At 47.1% G+C, this 23,930-nt stretch overlaps 1 protein-coding gene across 3 annotated transcripts; it reads left to right on the forward strand.

Annotated features, from left to right (window-relative positions):
- The first annotated feature begins 200 nt into the window (after positions 1-200).
- Positions 201-16,030, forward strand: ndnl2 (necdin-like 2). 3 transcript variants are annotated; one of them, XR_014630659.1, is made up of 11 exons: positions 201-570; positions 2,612-2,728; positions 4,573-4,636; positions 11,785-11,864; positions 12,246-12,340; positions 12,500-12,579; positions 12,685-12,727; positions 13,672-13,734; positions 15,268-15,382; positions 15,508-15,853; positions 15,914-16,030. XR_014630659.1 is itself a non-coding variant. In XM_084445671.1 (10 exons), exons 1-10 carry the CDS (start codon positions 538-540, stop codon positions 15,616-15,618), a joined length of 801 nt encoding a protein of 266 aa, XP_084301797.1. In that variant the 5' UTR covers positions 201-537; the 3' UTR covers positions 15,619-16,027. The 3 variants fall into 3 exon arrangements, 1 of the variants encoding a protein (XP_084301797.1); XR_014630660.1 differs by having other exon boundaries at positions 2,619-2,728; XM_084445671.1 differs by having other exon boundaries at positions 15,508-16,027.
- The last annotated feature ends 7,900 nt before the right edge of the window (positions 16,031-23,930 follow it).

Consider the following 23,930-nt stretch of genomic DNA (forward strand, 5'->3'; position numbering starts at 1 on the left):
GCAGCATGGAGGGCTGAGGGCTGCAGCATGGAGGGCGGAGGGCTGCAGCATGGAGGGCGGAGGGCTGCAGACCATGGAGGGCTGAGGGCTGAGGGCTGCAGCATGGAGGGCGGAGGGCTGCAGACTCCTTACCTCCGCACGTCATCAAAACGCGCCTCGCAGAACGGGCGGGAGTCGTGGGCGAAGGCGGAACTAGTTGAGCGGAGCGTCTCCGCAAGTTGCTGCATTTTTGTTTGAAATTATACACATTCGGTCTCCTATATTGAAACCCAGTCCTCTGTATTGGTAACGAACGCTTATCATCTGTTGACCCCACTTCATCTCGCTTTAGATGATTGGTCAGGCGATTTAGCCATCCAGTGTGCAGCTACAGTATCCTCCTCAGTCTGTTGAACTGACCTAGACTAGATATCTAGTGAGCTAACCTAACCCTAACCCTAGACTAGATATCTAGTGAGCTTTGAGCCTCTATCGGTTGGGATCTCACACGTTTGATTATCACAGTTAACCCTAACCCTTATCAGGAGGGTCGTGATCATGACGCAGCGGAGGAAGGCGGCTACTGCACGGGTAATATAACTACTAATAACTATATAACTATAACTATATACTAGTCTAACCCTACATACAAAGGCACTGCACGGGTAATATAACTACTAATAACTATATAACTATAACTATATACTAGTCTAACCCTACATACAAGGGCACTGCACGGGTAATATAACTACTAATAACTATATAACTATAACTATATACTAGTCTAACCCTACATACAAAGGCACTGCACGGGTAATATAACTACTAATAACTATATAACTATAACTATATACTAGTCTAACCCTACATACAAGGGCACTGCACGGGTAATATAACTACTAATAACTATATAACTATAACTATATACTAGTCTAACCCTACATACAAGGGCACTGCACGGGTAATATAACTACTAATAACTATATAACTATAACTATATACTAGTCTAACCCTACATACAAGGGCACTGCACGGGTAATATAACTACTAATAACTATATAACTATAACTATATACTAGTCTAACCCTACATACAAGGGCACTGCACGGGTAATATAACTACTAATAACTATATAACTATAACTATATAGTAGTCTAACCCTACATACAAGGGCACTGCACGGTTAATATAACTACTAATAACTATATAACTATAACTATATACTAGTCTAACCCTACATACAAAGGCACTGCACGGGTAATATAACTACTAATAACTATATAACTATAACTATATACTAGTCTAACCCTACATACAACTAACCCTAACCCACTGCACGGGTAATATAACTACATACAACCCTCACCCTAACCCTCACACTCTAACCCTCACAGTCTAACCCTCACACTCTAACCCTCACCCTAACCCTCACACTCTAACCCTCACAGTCTAACCCTCACACTCTAACCCTCACCCTAACCCTCACACTCTAACCCTCACACTCTAACCCTCACACTCTAACCCTCAGCCTAACCCTCACACTCTAACCCTCACACTCTAACCCTCACCCTAACCCTCACACTCTAACCCTCACACTCTAACCCTCACACTCTAACCCTCACCCTCTAACCCTCACCCTCTAACCCTCACCCTCTAACCCTCTCACACTCTAACCCTCACACCCTAACCCTCACACTCTAACCCTCACACCCTAACCCTCACACTCTAACCCTCACCCTCTAACCCTCACCCTCTAACCCTCACCCTCTAACCCTCACACCCTAACCCTCACCCTCTAACCCTCACCCTCTAACCCTCACACCCTAACCCTCACACTCTAACCCTCACACTCTAACCCTCACACTCTAACCCTCACACTCTAACCCTCACACCCTAACCCTCACCCTCTAACCCTCACCCTAACCCTCACACTCTAACCCTCACCCTAACCCTCACACTCTAACCCTCACACTCTAACCCTCACACTCTAACCCTCACCCTCTAACCCTCACACCCTAACCCTCACACTCTAACCCTCACCCTAACCCTCACACTCTAACCCTCACACCCTAACCCTCACACTCTAACCCTCACCCTAACCCTCACCCTCTAACCCTCACCCTAACCCTCACACTCTAACCCTCACCCTAACCCTCACACTCTAACCCTCACACTCTAACCCTCACCCTAACCCTATGAACAACAGAAAGGAGGAACTGCACGGGTAATATGGGTTACCTAAACTAGTCTAACCCTCACCCTAACCCACTGCACGGGTAATATAACTACATACAACTCCTCCCGGCTCTCTCCGTCTCCTGCGTTCAATTTAACCCTAACCCATACTCCCCCCCCTTTACATAACCCTCACACTCTAACCCTCACACTCTAACCCTCACCCTAACCCTCCTCCCGGCTCTCTCCGTCTCCTGCGTTCAATTTAACCCTAACCCATACTCCCCCCCCCTTTACATAACCCTCACACTCTAACCCATACCCCCCCCCCCCTTTACATTTAGACTCTTCTCAACATCTCTACTTCGTCCAGTTTCACTAGCCCTATGATATTCTCATAATGTGTGTGTGTGTGTGTGCGTGTGTGTGTGTGTGTGTGTGCGCACGCGTGCGTCAGCGCTCAGAGACGATGTTGGCCGAGGATGAGGATGATGACGTGATGTTCACGCAGCCCAGTACGTCACAGGTGCAGAAGGGACTGCAAAGACTCACACCTGCTCAGGTGGACCAAAAGGTAACACACACACACACACACACCTGCTCAGGTGGACCTCAAGATAACACACACACTAGGGCTGTCCCCTGAATCTCAGAGAACATTATTACAGTCGACTGGTTCATTCATTATTACAGACTGAGGTTCATTCATTATTACAGACTGAGGTTCATTCATTATTACAGACTGAGGTTCATTCATTATTACAGACTGAGGTTCATTCATTATTACAGACTGAGGTTCATTCATTATTACAGACTGAGGTTCATTCATTATTACAGACTGAAAATGCGTTAGTGACAGAAAAACATGTCCTTTTTCTGGACTGCTGCTCAACGCATGAGCCTATTCTAACCCTAACCCTAACCCATGAGCCTATACTTACCCTAACCCTAACCCATGAGCCTATACTTACCCTAACCCTAACCCATGAGCCTATTCTAACCCTAACCCTAACCCATGAGCCTATACTTACCCTAACCCTAACCCATGAGCTTATTCTAACCCTAACCCATGTCCTTCTGGACTGCTGCTCAACGCATGAGCTTATTCGCGCACGCTTTGAAATGGGCGAACAGGCTGTGGGAAACACTGCATAAAAACACACATTTGAAGTAGATGGACGATGTGGGCTAGATGATGCATGTGTAGCAAGAAAAACAGGTGTCTTTTATGCCTGCGAGTTTGAGTCTAAAGTTTAATAGCGGTCCCGACTCCCGCAGTCTCCTCTGGGCTCTAACCCTCACCCTCTAACCCTCACCCTCACCCTCTAACCCTCACCCTCTAACCCTCACCCTCTAACCCTCACCCTCTAACCCTCACCCTCTAACCCTCACCCTCTAACCCTCTAACCCTCTAACCCTCACCCTCTAACCCTCACCCTCTAACCCTCACCCTCTAACCCTCACCCTCACCCTCTAACCCTCACCCTCTAACCCTCACCCTCTAACCCTCACCCTCTAACCCTCACCCTCTAACCCTCACCCTCTAACCCTAACCCTCTAACTCTCACCCTAACCCTCTTACCCTCACCCTCTAACCCTCACCCTCTAACCCTCACCCTCTAACCCTCACCCTCTAACCCTCACCCTCTAACCCTAACCCTCTAACCCTAACCCTCTAACCCTAACCCTCTAACTCTCACCCTAACCCTCTTACCCTCACCCTCTAACCCTCACCCTCTAACCCTCACCCTCTAACCCTCACCCTCTAACCCTCACCCTCTAACCCTCACCCTCTAACCCTCACCCTCTAACCCTAACCCTCTAACCCTCACCCTCTAACCCTCTAACCCTAACCCTCTAACCCTAACCCTCTAACCCTCACCCTAACCCTCTAACCCTAACCCTCTAACTCTCACCCTAACCCTCTTACCCTCACCCTCTAACCCTCACCCTCTAACCCTCACCCTCTAACCCTCACACTCTAATCCTCACCCTCTAACCCTCACCCTCCAACCCTCACCCTCTAACCCTCACCCTCTAACCCTCACCCTCTAACCCTCACCCTAACCCTATGAACAACAGAAAGGAGGAACAAGTCCTCAAATCTCTGGTTTCAACTGGCGACTCTGATGTGACTCACATGAGTACAGTCCTAACACACACCTGCACAGGCGGACCCCCAGGTCACACACACCTGCACAGGTGGACCCCCAGGTCACACACGCCTGCACAGGCGGACCCCCAGGTCACACACGCCTGCACAGGTGGACCCCCAGGTCACACACGCCTGCACAGGCGGACCCCCAGGTCACACACACCTGCACAGGTGGACCCCCAGGTCACACACACACAGCCCTTTATGGATCGGACATCAAGGCACCTAACATGACGTCTCCACATTTCTCTGTTGTTTCAAAGATGGCGGAGGTGGTGCAATACTTCCTAATAAAGGACCAGAAGAAAATTCCCATCCGCAGAGCTGGTAAGAGCTGAGACACACACACCTACACACCTACACACACACACACACACACACACACACACACACACACACACACACACACACACACCTACCTGCACACACACACACACACCTACACACCTACACACCTACACACACACACACACACACCTACACACCTGCACACACACACACCTACACACCTGCACACACACACAAACACACCTACACACACACGCACACACACCTACACACACACACCTACACACCTACACACCTACACACACACACACACCTACACACCTACACACACACACACACACACACACACACCTACACACACACACACACACACACACACACACACACACACACACCTACACCTACACACACACACACACACACCTACACACACACACACACACCTACACACCTGCACACACACACACACACACAAACACACCTACACACCTACAGTACACACCTGCACACACACACACACACACACACACACACTTACACACCTGCACACACACACACAAACACACCTACACACCTGCACACACACACACACACAAACACACCTACACACACACACACACACACACACACACACACACACCTACACACACACACACCTACACACACACACCTACACACACACACCTACACACCTACACACACACACACACACCTGCACACACACACACACACACACCTACACACCTGCACACACACACACACAAACACACCTATACACACACACACACGCACACACACACACACACACACACCTACACACACACACCTACACACCTACACACCTACACACACACACACACACACCTACACACACACACACACACCTACACACACACACCTACACACACACACACACACACCTACACACACACACCTACACACACACACACACACCTTCACACACACACACACACACACACACACACAAACACACCTACACACACAAACACAAACACACCTACACACACACCTGCACCTACACACACACACACACACACCTACACACACACACACACACCTACACACACACACACACACACACACACACACACACACACACACACACAAACACACCTACACACACACACCTACACACACAAACACACCTACACACACAAACACAAACACACCTACACACACACCTGCACCTACACACACACACACACACACCTACACACACACACACACACCTACACACACACACACACACACACACACACAAACACACCTACACACACACACCTACACACACACACACACACACATACACACACCTGCACACACACACACACACACACACACACCTACACACACACCTGCACACACACACACACACACACACCTACACACACACACACACACACACACACACACACACACACACACATACGCGCACACACACACATACACACACACAAACACACCTACACACACACACATGCGCACACACATACCCACGCGCACACACACACACACACATACACACACACAAACACACCCGCACACACATGCACAAACACAAACACGTACACACACACATGCACACACACACACAAACACACCCGCACACACACTCACACACATGCACACACTCACTCACACACACGTGCGCGCACCAGAGAGGTAGGGTTAGGGGTAGGGTAGAGGTAGGGGTAGGGGTAGGGGTAGGGTAGGGTAGGGTAGGGGTAGGGGTAGGGGTAGGGTTAGGGGTAGGGTAGGGGTAGGGTAGGGTAGGGGTTAGGGGTAGGGTAGAGGTAGGGGTAGGGTTAGGGGTAGGGTAGGGGTAGGGTAGGGGTAGGGTTAGGGGTGGGGTAGGGTAGGGGTAGGGTAGGGGTAGGGTAGGGTAGGGTAGGGGTAGGGTAGGTTAGGGGTAGGGTAGAGGTAGGGGTAGGGTAGGGTAGGGGTAGGGGTAGGGTAGGGTAGGGTAGGGGTAGGGTTAGGGGTAGGGTAGGGTAGGGTAGGGGTAGGGTAGGGTAGGGGTAGGGTTAGGGTAGGGGTTAGGGTTAGGGGTAGGGTAGAGGTAGGGGTAGGGTAGGGGTAGGGTAGGGGTAGGGGTAGGGTTAGGGTTAGGGGTGGGGTAGGGTAGGGGTGGGGTAGGGTAGGGGTAGGGGTAGGGTAGGGGTTAGGGGTAGGGTAGAGGTAGAGGTAGGGGTAGGGTAGGGTTAGGGGTAGGGTAGGGGTAGGGTTAGGGGTAGGGGTAGGGTAGGGGTAGGGTAGGGGTAGGGTAGGGTTAGGTTAGGGTAGGGTAGGGTAGGGTAGGGTAGGGTAGGGTAGGGTAGGGGTAGGGTTAGGTTAGGGTAGGGTAGGGTTAGGGTAGTGTATCGGCTTTCGAGGTCCCAAACGTTCATTAGCCGTGGCCAGTCGGGGTAGCAAACTTTCCAGACGCACCTTCCAAGCAATAATCCAATCGAGTCCATATATAAAATCCAAGGTTGTTTATTGTAATCCCACCTTCGAGTTCCAAACAGGTAGGTTTCACAATTCCAAATTCGACACGAAACTGGATTAACTTAGTCCATACGAGTGTGTGGTGGTGGTTGAAAAATATATGATCACCCCGTCTATTGTCCAACATTTCCTGCCTTCCTGGTAGACACCCATTAAAACATAGATAATTGGTATCAATTAGCGAACCATGCTGGGTGCAGTACCGTTTCCATAATATAGGCTAGGGGGGAGTAATCATTCCAAACGACCTAAACTAAGAATTACCAATTAATGAGAACATAAATCAAACCAAAACATATGAACCATGATTGTCCAAACAAAAAACATTTGACAATAATATATTCTACATATGGCTCCAACATTCCGGCCCCTAATTGTTAACCCGGAAGACAATTAACTATAAACATAAATGGAGCCTATCAGTACTATATTAAACCGTAATACCTAGGTTACAACTATAATTCATAAGTACTAACGTATACAATTTATAATGATACAATTTCAATTCGTACATACATGGAATACATTATAACTTTTTTTTCTTTTTCTTTTTTTTCTTTTTAACTTTTTTTTCTTTTTTTCTTTTTAGATAGCAAAAATCAAAGTTCATCGTCTCCACTCACAACGCAAACAGGGTATACAGTATTGTCCATATGCTGCATAGTCCATTGTGAAAAACAGGATGATGTGTCAGTGGGTGTGATTGTCAGTTGGGGCGGGGGGGGGGGGGGGGGGGGGGGGGTTGTTTGGGTCAGCTGCTCGACAACAGTGACACCTGTTGGAGCACAGTGTTCACCACTGGCCCATCATCTTGATGCTTTGAACCAAAGTCTATTCTGCTTCTTGGAGCAAACAAATCTTATCTATTGGTCTTTCCAATTCATTTGTTTTTGTCTTTAGGTGAACTCGGCGGACGAAGCCTTTGGAGTCCGGTACTGTTTTAATTATTCTGCCCATCAGCCAAGAGTTGCGTGGGGCTTGGCTGTCCACGATGAGGACTACGTCTCCAGGAGCGAAGTTCCGCCTTCTGCGGTTCCATTGTGTACACATCTGGCAAGTCCAGGAATGTGTTGCTGTTGAGACCAGCCACTTCTAGTCCAGTGATCCTGTAGCTGGTGACAGGCTTTTCCTGACCCATCGTTCTGAGAAGTATCTCCATCTTCTTTCCTTTTGCATTCAACTGTGTCATCAATGCCTCTGTGCAGAATGTAGCAGAGCTGCCAGGATCTAAAAAGGCATATGTCTGCACAATTTGGCTTCTTCTAGATAGCTTCACCTGAACTGGTACAATAGCAAGCGTGCACTCTTTGCTACCGGCCCCAACAGGTTTACGTGGTTCCAAAGAAACCAAAGCACTGCTCACAGATGACTCGGTAAGTGTTTCCTTTGGAGACTCCTCTGCTTGAGAACTCCTTTTCTTTTCCACTACAATATGCAAAATACCTGGGTGTCTTTGTTGACATATTGGACAGGTCATACGTTTGCGACAGTCCTTACTCATGTGTCCTTTTGACAAACATCCAAAGCACAAGCCTCTGGCTTTAAGAAACTCAACTTTCTCCTTGTTAGGCATACGTTTCATGTTATGACACAGCTCCATTATATGGTCCCCTTTACAATACATGCAAGGCCTTTGAAAGGCTGTTGGTGTGCTAGAGTCATTTTTTTTACCTTGACTTGCATGTTGGATAGCAGTATCTTCAGTTAATGAAGTCACTGTGGTGGCAAAACTGCTCCCTCTGCTGGCTGCTTTGAACTGTTGTTTTGTGTCTGCAGGCTTCATCTTGGAGCACCCTTTATCAGTTGTTAGGTCAATAATGTCACCAAATATGGGTTCCAATAGAATCTTAGCCTGCCTTTCCACAAACTCCACCAAGTGTTTAAACTTCACTCTTTGCTTCTGTTTTTCCTGGAAACCACACACAGTTGACCTCCATTTGTCACGAAGCTTGAATGGCAACTTAGAAACAATGACTTTGAGGTTTGATGGGTTGTCTAGCTCCTCCAAATGTTGAACGTCCTGCATTGTGTTGCAACAGCCTCTTAGGAATAGTGCATAGGCTCGTAGTGATTGCCCATCCTCTGGTTTTATGGGATTCCAATTCAATGCTTTATTCACATATGCTGTTGTTATCTTCATCTCATTACCAAAGTTCCACTCCAGCTGTTCCTTGGCCTGCTTATAGCCTTTTGCAGGATCCATATGTAAACAGCTGCGAACAAGCTCTTTTGGCTGACCAGTTGTAAACTGCTCTAAGTAATAAAGCCTATCTTGATTATTATCAGTTTTTGCCTCAATGCCATGTTCAAAAGCTTTGATGAACGATCTATATTGAAGTGGGTCACCATTGAATATTGGTATCTCTTTTGTTGGCAGAAGGGACTGCTGTAACTGTTTGACCATAATTTCTGTTATGTCATGTTGTTTTCCCATAACACTGACCAGGGTCTGATCATTCAGGACTGAATTTGCATTTTGCCTGCTGGCTCCATCCATGCGTCCTGAGGCTGTTTGCTGAGACTGAGGCACTATGCGTGCATTGAGACCTTCAGTTGAGCGTCCTATGGGGTTGTACTCTGTCGGTGTGGAAGCCTCATAGGCCTCTGGCCTTACGTCACGTTTTCTCCTGCTTGATTGAGATGTTATGCTAGCCTCAGCCAGCACTTGAATTTTTGCATCAGCTGCTGCCAGCTCAGATTCAAATTCCAGCCTTTCTTTTCTTGCCTTGAGTTTGGCTTCTTCCATTTCAAGTTCATGTTTCAAAGGCAGAACTGCAGCTTTAACTTTAAGAGCGGCGCGCTCAGCCTCCGCTTTCCTAAGAGCGCTGGATGTGGCTGAGCCGCGCGTGGCACCACTTGCGCGTGAGCCGCGCTGAGACGCACTGTCCTGCGGCCCAACTTCCTCCTCCTCAACCACGGACGACTGTTTATCTGCATCTTGTTCCTCGCTGCCAAGCCAAGCATCCACGTCCAATAAGAACTCCCTACAACGAATTAGTTTTGGCTCATACCAGTCAACATGATCCGCCACTTTTTCCTCGAGAGGCAACATTGATTGCACAGACACTTGTAATTCCATGAATTCTCCCAACAAGGCATTAAATGCTTCCAGATCATCCTTAACACAGTCTTTATTTCGAACATCATTCATTAACGCTTTGATTTCATTGCTCTTTCTTGTAAGCGCACCGAGTTTACCTCGGCGAGTGCCTATCAGTTTGAAAAGTTCCTTTTCATTCACAATTTCATCCACATTCTCATCGGTTTTTCGTCCGGATGCCATTGCGTTTATTTGAATGTATGGTTTGCGATTTATGTTTCACACAGTACAAGCGGGCCAGCGGTTGAGTCAACACGATTGATCGGCAAAACGAAACGCGGAAGTAGGATACTCACCGCTGCATTGGCAATATGCTGTTGCGTAATCAGCAAGTCCCGTCCATCCACAAACAATGGAAACGCGCGTCTTGTGAGTCCAGCCAATTTTTCAACTTTATGTATCGGCTTTCGAGGTCCCAAACGTTCATTAGCCGTGGCCAGTCGGGGTAGCAAACTTTCCAGACGCACCTTCCAAGCAATAATCCAATCGAGTCCATATATAAAATCCAAGGTTGTTTATTGTAATCCCACCTTCGAGTTCCAAACAGGTAGGTTTCACAATTCCAAATTCGACACGAAACTGGATTAATTTAGTCCATACGAGTGTGTGGTGGTGGTTGAAAAATATATGATCACCCCGTCTATTGTCCAACACTTCCTGCCTTCCTGGTAGACACCCATTAAAACATAGATAATTGGTATCAATTAGCGAACCATGCTGGGTGCAGTACCGTTTCCATAATATAGGCTAGGGGGGAGTAATCATTCCAAACGACCTAAACTAAGAATTACCAATTAATGAGAACATAAATCAAACCAAAACATATGAACCATGATTGTCCAAACAAAAAACATTTGACAATAATATATTCTACATATGGCTCCAACAGGTAGGGTTAGGGTAGGGTAGGGTAGGGTAGGGGTAGGGTAGGGGTAGGGTAGGGGTAGGGTAGGGTAGGGTTAGGGTAGGGTTACGGTTAGGGTAGGGTTAGGGTAGGGGTAGGGTAGGGTAGGGTAGGGTTAGGGTTAGGGTAGGGGTAGGGTAGGGTAGGGTAGGCTAGGGTAGGGGTAGGGTAGGGTAGGGGTAGGGTTAGGGTAGGTTAGGGGTAGGGTAGGGGTAGGGTAGGGTAGGGTAGGGGTAGGGGTAGGGTAGGGTAGGGTAGAGTTAAAGTAGGGTCCCTGGTCTGACCTGTTGGAAGGTTAGGGTAGGGTAGGGTAGGGTTAGGGTTAGGGGTAGGGTAGGGGTAGGGTAGGGGTAGGGTAGGTTAGGGGTAGGGGTAGGGGTAGGGTAGGGTAGGGTAGGGGTAGGTTAGGGTAGGGGTAGGGTAGGGTAGGGTAGGGGTAGGTAGGGTAGGGGTAGGGTAGGGTAGGGGTAGGGTAGGGTAGGGTTAGGGGTAGGGTAGGGTAGGGGTAGGGTAGGGTAGGGTAGGGTAGGGGTAGGGTAGGGTAGGGTAGGGTAGGGTTAGGGGTAGGGTAGGGTAGGGTTAGGGTAGGGTTAGGGTAGGGTAGGGGTAGGGTTAGGGTAGGGGTAGGGTAGGGTTAGTTTAGGGTTAGAACTAACCTTCTGCCTCGTCCTCCAGGCATCGTGAAGGACGTGCTGAGGGAGTACAGGAACATCTACCCCGAGATCATGAAGAGGGTGGAGCGCACCTTCCAACAGGTCAGACCAGGGACCCTACCTAACCCTACCTAACCCTACCCTAACCCTACCCTACCCTAACCCTACCCTACCCTAACCCTACCCTAACCCTACCCTAACCCTACCCTAACCCTACCCTAACCTTCCAACAGGTCAGACCAGGGACCCTACCTAACCCTACCCTAACCTTCCAACAGGTCAGACCAGGGACCGGCCATGGAAGAGACCCTACCTAACCCTACCCCTACCCTAACCCCCCACAAAACAGCCCTTTAGACACTGAATTAAACATTCAACACTATTCCTTTTCAGATTTGAACCTCTGTTTCTCGTGTGCTCTCTCTCTCTCTCTCTGTTCCCCTCTCTCTCTCCGTCTCTCTCTCTCTCTCTCTCCCTGGTCAGGTGTTTGGGTTGAAGGTGGTGGAGATTGATACTAAGAATCACATCTACATCCTCATCAACAAGCTGGAGACGATGGAGGGAGCCCCACTCAGCATGTATGACTGTCTGTTCACTACGTGTGTGGGATTATAACATGTTTTAGAACATGTAGCATGCACGATGTCTGTTTTCACTACGTGTGTATGAGAATTAGGTGTGGGTGTGTGATCATACAGACAAGGAGTTATTGTGGTGTGTGTGTGTGGTGTGTGTAGGTGTCCCAGCAGTCCAAAGACTGGCCTACTCTTCGCCATCCTCGGCATCATCTTCATGAAGGGAGGAGTTGTCAAAGAGAGTGAGCATTCCGACCCCCCCCCCTGACTGATGACATCACTGCCCAGACAAGAAGCTCCTCCGTGCCTGTTTTTCACTTATGTCCCATCATGCTTTGTGTTTGCAGGCCTGCTGTGGAACACTTTGAAGAAGCTCAGAGTGGATCCAGGGTAAGTGTGTGTGTGGGATAGGCTTGTCACGGTACTCTGTACTTCCGTACTGATTCGGTACTTACATTGCTGGGTTAGGGTTAGGGTTAGGGTGTGTGTGTGTGTGGGATAGGCTTGTCACGGTACTCTGTACTTCCGTACTGATTCGGTACTTACATTGCTGCGGTACTGATGGTACCTGTTTTTCCATGGTACCGAAGGTTCAGTGTTTTCTACTTAATTTGCCGCTTGTCTTCTTCTACGCTGCTGCGTGCTGCGGTCCAATCACAACGCACCACCCATGACAGCAGCGTAGAAGAAGACAAGCATTTGCCGGTGATTCATTTTGAGAAAATATGAGCCGGTTTTGAGCGTAACATTGAACATGTTTATTAGCAGCGCATTTCTTTCAAAACCATGCGTTTTTGAAGACGCAACCCTCCTGCTTCTGTGAGTACCTTTGAAATTTATCTGCGATTTTGCTAATGGGAAATAAGGGACTGCTAGTCCGTCAGGTTAGCAGTCGTGTGAGGGGCTCCCTAGTTTAGGTGCTGCAAGACTTAAGTGGAATTATGACTGGACTTTTTCAGTCATCTAGGCTACAACCCCCACGCCTTGTCGATCCCGCCCAAGCCCGACGCAACTGACCGCTAGTTCAACCCAATAATGTTACGCTACGTTGCTCGTTGATTACTTAAGACCGTCACTACAAAACACTACGATGACGACTGATTTAGGCTAGAAACAGGTAAGCACGCGAGTAGGAGGAGCCATCTATTAGCCATGGTAACCCTAACCTGGTAAGGATAATTCATGTAGATGATAATGTGAAAATATAAGTGATTGACATTGTGTAGGGCACTGTGTATTGACACTTGGGCTGTGGGAGTGTGAGAGTGTGGGTGTGTTTAGAAGTTGGTCCTACCAACGGCGTGATGAGACGGTGTTGTCATGACGACCCCCAGGGAGAAGCACGAGGACTTTGGCGACGTGAAGAAGGTGGTGACGGACGAGTTTGTCCGTCAGAGGTGAGGAACTCTGACCCCTGACACCGTGATCTGCTAACCCTAACTCTGACCCTGTGATCTCCTAACCCTAACTCATAGGTCCCATCCCTACATATTCCAGAGGGAAGCAAAAACAAACACCAAAGCACAGTAAGCACTTATCAGAACAGGCTCGTAGAGAACGCCGCAAGGCAGAGGTGGGGAGAGCCAAGGGTAGAAAGGGGAGGGGTTGGCTCAATTGGGACAGCTGACGGTATGTGTGCCAATGGGGATCCAGTAGAGTAGGCGAGGCTCTAATGTCATCTAAAAGGTACAAGATAATATAAAGAGCATCATCCTGAATAATATACATACATTCAACAACATCAATAATATTATAAATAGGAATAGGAAGATATACCAAGAAAATCCTACAGCATACAATATAAAAATATCCTGTATATACAAAATTGTCCAAATATTTACACATGAATACATTAAATAAAGGGTCTATTATCAAAGGGTTGCAGTGTTCTCAGGTCATGGATCCAGGAGGTGTCCCTCTTACCCAGGACCCTCCCCTACGTGAGCACACACTTTCTGATGGATCTTACTGTGGACGACCTTTCTGGGCAAAACGTTCTACTTCCTGGGTGAATAAAGGGGGGGGGGGGGGGGTGGAGGATTTCTCCCCTAGTACTTATAATTCGGTACTTAGGCTTAGATGTTTTCACAAAACTTAAGCAAGACAGATATTTCTGTTAGATTGTCATTTGCTATTTCACTGATAATTATTGGAATTGGCCTGTTGAGATATGCGACGTCATGTAAAACTATAAATGGTGACTGTTAGGTGACCCCACCCTGTAGCCTTTCTAACTCATCGACCCCCCTCCCCCAGGTGTGAATGGGTCATTGTGTTCCCTGATCGGTCCCCTAACCTGTCAGACCGATAGCTCAGCGAGCTAAGAGCGCAGCCTTCCAGTCAGAAGGTTGTGGGTTCAAACCCCACTGTGTTTGTGTCGTGTTCTGTGCAGTGGTGTGATCAGAGCGGGTGTCTCTCAGACCATAGACACCGGTTTATACCACACCATAGAGAAGCAGGAGTCTGAAGAGACCCAGGCCACGCAGCCCAGAGTCTGGTCCAGCACTGACTCCACACATTTACACCCACAGCACTGACTCCATGTTTATACCCACAGCACTGACTCCACACATTTACACCCACAGCACTGACTCCACACATTTACACCCACAGCACTGACTCCATGTTTATACCCACAGCACTGACTCCACACATTTACACCCACAGCACTGACTCCATGTTTACACCCACAGCACTGACTCCACACATTTACACCCACAGCACTGACTCCATGTTTATACCCACAGCACTGACTCCACACATTTACACCCACAGCACTGACTCCACACATTTACACCCACAGCACTGACTCCACACATTTACACCCACAGCACTGACTCCACACATTTACACCCACAGCACTGACTCTCCATGTTTATACCCACAGCACTGACTCTCCATGTTTAAACCTGGGTGTGTTTTGTGTGTAGGTACCTGGAGTATGTGCGGATCCCTCACACTGAGCCGGCTGAGTTTGAGTTCCACTGGGGTCAGCGTGCCGACATGGAGGTGTCAAAGGTCAAACTGCTGGAGTTCATGGGTCAGGTGAGCAGGAGTATGGAGACAACAAGAATGTGTGTTCTCTGCAAGCTCCTTCTACTACAATACTTCAACTATATAGCAACCTTAAAATATAACTGTGTGTGTGCGCTTGTGTGTGTGTCTTTCAGCTTCATGACCAGGACCCCCAAAGCTGGACACAGCAGTACAGAGAAGCCACAGCTCCGCCTCCCAACTCCGCCCCCAGCACCAGCAGCCAACGACAGAGCAGCCAGAGATGACTCAGGTCCCGCCCTCAACCTCCAACAGCCAAAGGGGTGGCAGTGAGAGCAGAGCTGCTTCAAGAACCGCCCACAGCCAGAATGTTCCGGTGCGCAGTAACGAGCACACCCCGAAAATAATTGTAATGGGAAAAAAAAAGTGTAATATCCGTGATGGCATTTCTTGCCTCACATTTTCACATTGTGTATGTTCACTGAGTGTCTCCTCTTCAGGAAACTTGATTGGGTGTTCTAGGTTTGAACTGGGTGTTCTAGGTTTGAACTGGGTGTTCTAGGTTTGAACTGGGTGTTCTAGGTTTGAACTGGGTGTTCTAGGTTTGAACTGGGTGTTCTTCTAGGTATTGTTTTTGTGTTGACTCATTGCTCCTGATGAACAGTCAGTCTGTTAAGAGCTGTTCTACATTCTTAAGGTGACATTGTGTAGTTTTCAAGTTAAACATTAAACATTTATTAGGGCCCGAGCACTGGCGGTGCGAGGCCCTATTGAAACTCGAAGGATTATTATTATTCTCCTTATTCTCCTTCTTCTCCTTCTTCTTCCGAAACAAATGCCTTTTTGGCGGCCTAAACATCAATGAAAACGGATGAAACTTTGCAGATACATCAGTCCCGGTGAAAATCGGATATATCATTGGTGACGGAAATGGGCGTGGCAAAACGGCTCAAGAGCGCCCCCTGGAAAGTTTAAAATGGCGAGCCCCACCTTTCAGTTTGATGTAGGCGAACGAAATTCGGTGGGCATATGTATTTCATCGAGCCACACTTAAATGTCTCTTGGAGCTATACCCAACATGCAACAGGAAGTCCGCCATTTTGCTCTTAATGTGCCATTTTGTCCTTGTTTTGACCATTTCCATGCCTCGTACTTCGACGAACTCCTCCTACAGATTTCATCCGATCAACTTCATATCGGATCAGCTTCATCTTAAGACCTTTGTGATCAAAAGTTATCAAAAAAATTGAGTTTTCACCAAACACCCTTGCCGTGGCGCCCCGCCAAAGTTTGACATTTCGCCATAAAACACGAAGTCCTCATAACTCCTACATACATTATCCAATTTGTCCGATATATCTCACGCTTCATGACGGTTCTGTCCTGAACACATCTATGTGTCAGTATTGCGTCATACTTATAGCGCCACCTATTGGTGAAACAGGAAGTCCTCATAACTCCTCCATACATTATCCAATTTGTCCGATATATCTCACGCTTCATGACGGTTCTGTCCTGAACACATCTATGTGTCAGTATTGCGTCATACTTATAGCGCCACCTATTGGTGAAACAGGAAGTCCTCATAACTCCTCCATACATTATCCAATTTGTCCGATATATCTCACGCTTCATGACGGTTCTGTCCTGAACACATCTATGTGTCAGTATTGCGTCATACTTATAGCGCCACCTATTGGTGAAACAGGAAGTCCTCATAACTCCTCCATACATTATCCAATTTGTCCGATATATCTCACGCTTCATGACGGTTCTGTCCTGAACACATCTATGTGTCAGTATTGCGTCATACTTATAGCGCCACCTATTGGTGAAACAGTACGTCCTCATAACTCCTCCATACATTATCCGATTTGTCCGATATGTCTCACGCTTCATGACGGTTCTGTCCTGAACACATCTATGTGTCAGTATTGCGTCATACTTATAGCGCCACCTATTGGTGAAACAGGAAGTCCTCATAACTCCTCCATACATTATCCAATTTGTCCGATATAGCTCACGCTTCATGACGGTTCTGTCCTGAACACATCTATGTGTCAGTATTGCGTCATACGTATAGCGCCACCTATTGGTGAAATAGGAAGTCCTCATAACTCCTGCATACATCATCCGATTTGCACCAAATTGCTGACGCTTCATGAAGGTGGCCTTCTGAACCCATCTATGTGTCGGTATTGAGTCACACTTACAGCGCCACCTACTGGTGAAACAGGAAGTCCTCATAACTCCTACATACATTATCCGATTTACTCAACATTTCTCACACTTCATCAAGGTACCGTCCAAAACACATCTATGCATCGGTATTGAGTCACGCGTAGAGCGCCACCTACTGGTGACAGGAAGTTTCTCTCAGTACTGGACACCGAAATAGCACAGCCTTTAACGGCGCCGCGCCCCGACATGCGTGGGGTGCGAGGGCCCGCTCAATGCTGCTCGCAGCCCTAGTTTTGTATTGATTTCCATCTATGGCTTGTCTCTTCCTCCTGGATGAACACTGACTTGCTACGTATGCAGTACATCACACAGCTCATCATAAGACACACACACTACACACACTACACACACTACACACACCGAGCAGAGAACACGCATGTCTAATTCACCTGCGCTGCTCAGAAACGTGAACATGCAGACACACCAAAAGACTTCCTACTAGACCTGGGCCTGCAGACTAGACTTTTCTCTCGCTAGAGTTGGCTCTCTCCCTTCTCTCTCTGGCTCTCCTGTCATCCTCTCTCTCTCCTAAGGCATAATCAATGAGTACGTGTGCGTTAATTAAGCAATAAACCACGAGGCTGTGTGTTATAGTGATTTTATAACAGCTAGGGGGCGTTGTTAGGCACAATGCGAAGCGGAGTAAAATCACTAACACATGGCCTCTCGTGGTTTATTGCTTTTATACAACGGTTACTACAGGTATCAGTGTAAAATAAACACACAGCAATGTAAAATATTAACATTTATTCAAAACGAAGCATCATTCCCTCAATTCCGCCGAGCAAAATAGTTCCCCTAACAAAAGGGTTGCCAAGCAACAACAATAACTAGTGCTGCGAGCAGCAGTGAGCGGGCCCTCGCACTTCACGCGTGTCGGGGTGCGGCGCCGTTAAAGGCTGTGCTATTTCGGTGTCCAGTACTGAGAGAAACTTCCTGTCACCAGTAGGTGGCGCTCTAAGCGTGAGTCAATACCGATGCATAGATGTGTTCAGGACAGTACCTTGAAGCGTGAGAAATGTTGTGTAAATCGGACAAAGTATGTAGGAGTTATGAGGACTTCCTGTAAGCAGTAGGTGGCGCTGTAGGTATGACGCAATACTGACCTACAGATGTGTTCAAGATGCGACCTTCATCAAGCATGAGCAATTTGGAGTAAATCGGATAATGTATGTAGGAGTTATGAGTACTTCCTGTTTCACCAGTAGGTGGCGCTGTAAGTGTAACTCAATACCGACGCATAGATGTGTTCAGAAGGTGACCTTCATGAAGCGTCAGCAATTTGGTGCAAATCGGATGATGTATGCAGTAGTTATGAGGACTTCCTGTTTCACCAATAGGTGGCGCAATAAGTATGATGCAATACTGACACATAGATGTGTTCAGGACAGAACCGTCATGAAGCGTGAGATATATCGGACAAATTGGATAATGTATGGAGGAGTTATGAGGACTTCCTGTTTCACCAATAGGTGGCGCTATAAGTATGACGCAATACTGACACATAGATGTGTTCAGGACAGAACCGTCATGAAGCGTGAGATATATCGGACAAATTGGATAATGTATGGAGGAGTTATGAGGACTTCGTGTTTTATGGCGAAATGTCAAACTTTGGCGGGGCGCCACGGCAAGGGTGTTTGGTGAAAACTCAATTTTTTTGATAACTTTTGATCACAAAGGTCTTAAGATGAAGCTGACCCGATATGAAGTTGATCAGATGAAATCTGTAGGAGGAGTTCGTCGAAGTACGAGGCATGGAAATGGTCAAAACAAGGACAAAATGGCACATTAAGAGCAAAATGGCGGACTTCCTGTTGCATGTTGGGTATAGCTCCAAGAGACATTTTAGTGTGGCTCGATGAAATACATATGCCCACCGAATTTCGTTCGCCTACATCAAACTGAAAGGTGGGGCTCGCCATTTTAAACTTTCCAGGGGGCGCTCTTGAGCCGTTTTGCCACGCCCATTTCCGTCACCAATGAAATATCTGATTTTCACCGGGACTGATGTATCTGCAAAGTTTCATCCGTTTTCATCGATGTTTAGGCCGCCAAAAAGGCATTTGTTTGGGGAGAAGAAGAAGGAGGAGAAGGAGAATAATAATAATCCTTTGAGTTTCAATAGGGCCTCGCACCGCCAGTGCTCGGGCCCTAACTACAAAGCGCATTGTGTTGCCTCTGGGTATGAAATGCGCTATACAAATAAAGCATTGATTTATTGAATGCATTGGATCAAATGGGAGGTGCATTAATACTGAAAATGGAATGATATGCGGTCCCAGGTGTGTGTTACGGCTTCCAGCCAATCAGAATCAAAAACCAGAACTAATCGTTGTATAAACGGTTTTATACAACGGTTAGTTGTGGTTCTTGATTCTGATTGGCTGGAAGCCGTGTTAAAATACTTTGTAACACACACCTGGGACCGCATATCATTCCATTTTCAGTATTAACGTGCCTCCCAATTTTATCCAATGCATTGTAGTTGTTGCTTGGCAACCCTTTTGTTAGGGGAACTATTTTAAACGACTTAATGAATTAAACCCGGCTTGATTTTATTCATGCTTTATATCCTACATACGTTGTTTTACATCGGCGAATCAATTGTTCCGATTCTGAAGACCAAACAAACAACTTGAGCTATAGGCTACAGCCTACAGCCGAGCTGCGGAAAGCCTTACTCGCCCAGCGTTTGACAGGATATAGGCTACTATATATGGATCTAAACATTTTTATAATAACTGATGAATTAAGCTCGGCCTGCTTTTAAGCATACAATGCTTTTTTACAACGGCGAACCAAGAAAAGTTTGCTCGTAAGACCTTCTAGGGCTGCAGCATATAGCTGATCTGCAGGTAGCCCTATTCGCTCGGCGTTTGGCCGGCGCCCTACTCTACGGTTCTCAACTTTTATCCAAACCTTTTGAATACGAATTTCATGAATTAAACTTGGTTTGATTCTAAACACGTTATGTTTTTACTACGGTGATTCATGAAAAGTGACTGTTTTAAGACCAAACAACTTGGGCTATAGGCTAAAGCTGTAGGGTGGGCCTGCGAACTCACTCTCAGTCTAGGCTACAGCTGACGGGCTCATTCATTGCTCGTGACACTCGCTTGAGGAGCTAGCTTGGCTTGCCTTTAGCCAGGTGGCTAGCTCTGTGGACATTTTTTTCAATATTCTGGACTATTTTTTAAGGACAATGTTGTGGATCACTATTGCCGTGTTCAGTTTCTTAACTGGATGGGACTCTGCTGGGACCTGCGCGTCGGAAGACCTGTCTTCCCAGCTGGTCACCCCGCGCGGTGAAACGCTTGCTTTTGATGCTGGCCTATTCTCTCAGCCTCCACTCCACTCTGTCCTGAACCCTCTCAGCCATGCAGTCTCTGCAAGCTGGCGGCGGCTTCTCAGCCTCGCTGTTCTGAAAGACTGTTTCATGATTCCTTCTGTGGACGCTTCCCTGGACGTCATCGCTTCCAAAGACTCTCACTCTCAGCTGACCCCCCCACCCACGGCGAGAAAGAGACTTTTTATTCTTTTATTGCTTTTAATTTCTGGAAATGTACAGCCTAATCCTGGCCCCATGTTTGTTCAGCCTACCATTTGCAATTCGCCATATGATTTTAAGAATATGCACGGATTGCGTTTTATTCACATTAATGCACGCAGTCTTTTACCTAAAATGGACATGATGCGTATATGGGCAGATTCGACTGGCGCGCACATTATTGTAGTTTCTGAGACCTGGCTCTCCAAGTCCATATCAGATAGGGATGTTGCATTGGATGGATTTAATATCTACCGCTCTGATCGGCCACGGAGAGGTGGGGGCGTGGCTATATATGTTAGATCTTCTCTCTCTGCTCATGTTATGCTCGTTACATCTGTAGCAAAGCAATTTGAACTATTAGCCATGAATGTAGATCTGTCTGGAGGTCAGTATTTAACTGTTGTTGGCTGTTATAGGCCCCCATCAGCCTCCTCAGATACTCTACCCTCCTTAATACAGCTCCTGTCTCAGCTTCATTTTAATGAAATCGTCCTTATAGGGGACCTGAACTGGGATTGGCTCTCCTCAGCCTCAGACGACTTTAAAGCTTATTGCTTGTCCCTAGCTTTCACTCAAATCGTTGAAGGTCCCACACGTCTCAATTCCAAGTGTGCAGACAAATCTACACTACTTGACTTAATTATCACAAATAAGCCTCATAAATTCACTATAACTAGTGTCTTTGCAAATGACCTCAGTGACCACTGTGTAATTGGAGCTATTAGGGACTGCAAAATACCCCGCTCTAAACCCCGTGTCATCCAGAAAAGAGATCTGAAGAATTTCTCAGAGCAAGCTTTCCTTCATGACCTACAGCAGGTCAGATGGGATCGCATTCTCCTGCTTGGTGATGTTGATTTTGCATGGGAATATTTCCACAATAGCTTTCTCCCTCTTATCAACAAGCATGCTCCTTTTCGTCGCTTCCGGGTGAAAGGTCGAAACAATCCCTGGTTCACCAGCGACTTGACATCCCTTCTTCACAAAAGGAACCAGCTCTGGGCCGCTGCCAGGCAGTCCGGCTCTGAGACAGATTGGCTCTCCTTTCGCCAAGCGAGAAATAGCTTCACTGCTTGTGTTAAAAAAGCAAAAAGTGAATTCTATCTCTCTCAGACCACTGACAATCTTAATGATCCCAGGAGATTTTGGAAAACAGTGAAGTCACTCTCAGTCGACTCTGGTCCTGCTGAGTTACCCCCCCATATCATTGACAACTCGATCCCAGTGTTTGATAAATCAGAGATGTTAAACTGCTTCAACAAACACTTTATAGCCTCTGGTTTATTATTTGATTCCTTGCCAGGAACAAATTCAAATTCTGCCCCGTCCAATCCCCCTTTTTCGGCTAGGACCACTAGTGGTCTTTCTGGGCACCATTCCTTTTCGTTTTCTCCACTCCTTGTTGGTGATGTTTGGAAAGCCTTAACGGAGCTAGACCCTAGGAAATCATCTGGTCCCGACAATCTTCCACCTCTATTTTTGCGACTGGCTGCAGATATCATTGCAGAACCTATTACACACATTTTTAACTTAACTATTTCCAATAATGTCATCCCAGAGGTCTGGAAAACTGCTTTTGTGCTTCCGCTCCTGAAGGGTGGTGATTCCAAATGTTTAAACAATTACAGGCCAATTTCTAAGCTCTCTGTCTTAGCCAAGGTCCTTGAGCGACTAATTAATGTCCAGCTCAAGGACTTCCTGGAGTCACATGACATCCTCTCACCCTTTCAGTCTGGGTTTAGGAAGCACCATAGCACAGTGTCTGCCGCTGTTAAAGTCGTAAACGACATTACAGAGGCCTTAGATAGGAAGAATCACTGCGCTGCAATCTTTATCGACCTATCTAAAGCTTTTGACACCGTCAATCACGCCTTCCTATGCCAGCGCCTCCTTGATATTGGTCTGTCCTCTCATGCCGTAGGCTGGTTCACCAACTACTTGTCCCAACGTAAGCAGTCTGTGCAGTTTGGTGACCTCTCATCCAGCATGCTCACTGTCTTAAATGGGGTGCCACAGGGCTCTGTCTTGGGACCAACCCTCTTCACCATCTATATAAATGAAATAGGGTTTATTGCAAATGCTACGGTTCATTTATACGCGGATGACACAATCATGTACTGTTTTGCATCTTCCATCATCCGTGCTCTGGAGTCTCTACAGACAGCTTTTGATACCCTACAGTCCCAGATGTCTCAGCTCAGGCTGGTATTGAATGCAGGGAAGACTAAAGTCATGGTATTCACGAATAACAAGCGGGGGCCAGCTGCTCTTCCTGACATTATATCTCGTCAGGGTACCCCTATTGAGCTTGTGTCTAGCTACAAATACCTTGGCATTCATCTTGATGACAGCCTCTCCTTCAAGCTGCACCTAGACAATCTTTTAAAGAAACTTAAGCTAAAACTGAGTTTTTTCTTTAGAAACAAGTCATGTTTCTCAGCTGCAGCAAGGAAACGCCTGGTTGCTGCCACCTTTTTGCCTCTCCTGGACTACGGTGATGTCCTGTACATGAATGCCTCTGCTAGCTGTCTACAACATCTGGATGCAGCCTACCATAGCGCGCTACGTTTCATTACAGGCTGTAAAGCACTCACACACCATTGTGTGTTATACTCTCTGGTTAACTGGCCATCTCTCTCCATTCGCCGAACCCATCACTGGTACATTTTCATTTACAAATCCATTCTTGGTCTGCTTCCCACCTACTTATCTACTCTCCTTTCGCGCAAACACTCCACCTACGGCCTTCGTTCTCAGGACATCATAACGTACTCCATCCCCCTGGTCCGCACTGAGAGAGGCAAA

Source organism: Borostomias antarcticus, assembly GCF_949987555.1.
Source record: "Borostomias antarcticus genome assembly, chromosome: 11".
Lineage (NCBI taxonomy): Eukaryota > Metazoa > Chordata > Actinopteri > Stomiiformes > Stomiidae > Borostomias > Borostomias antarcticus.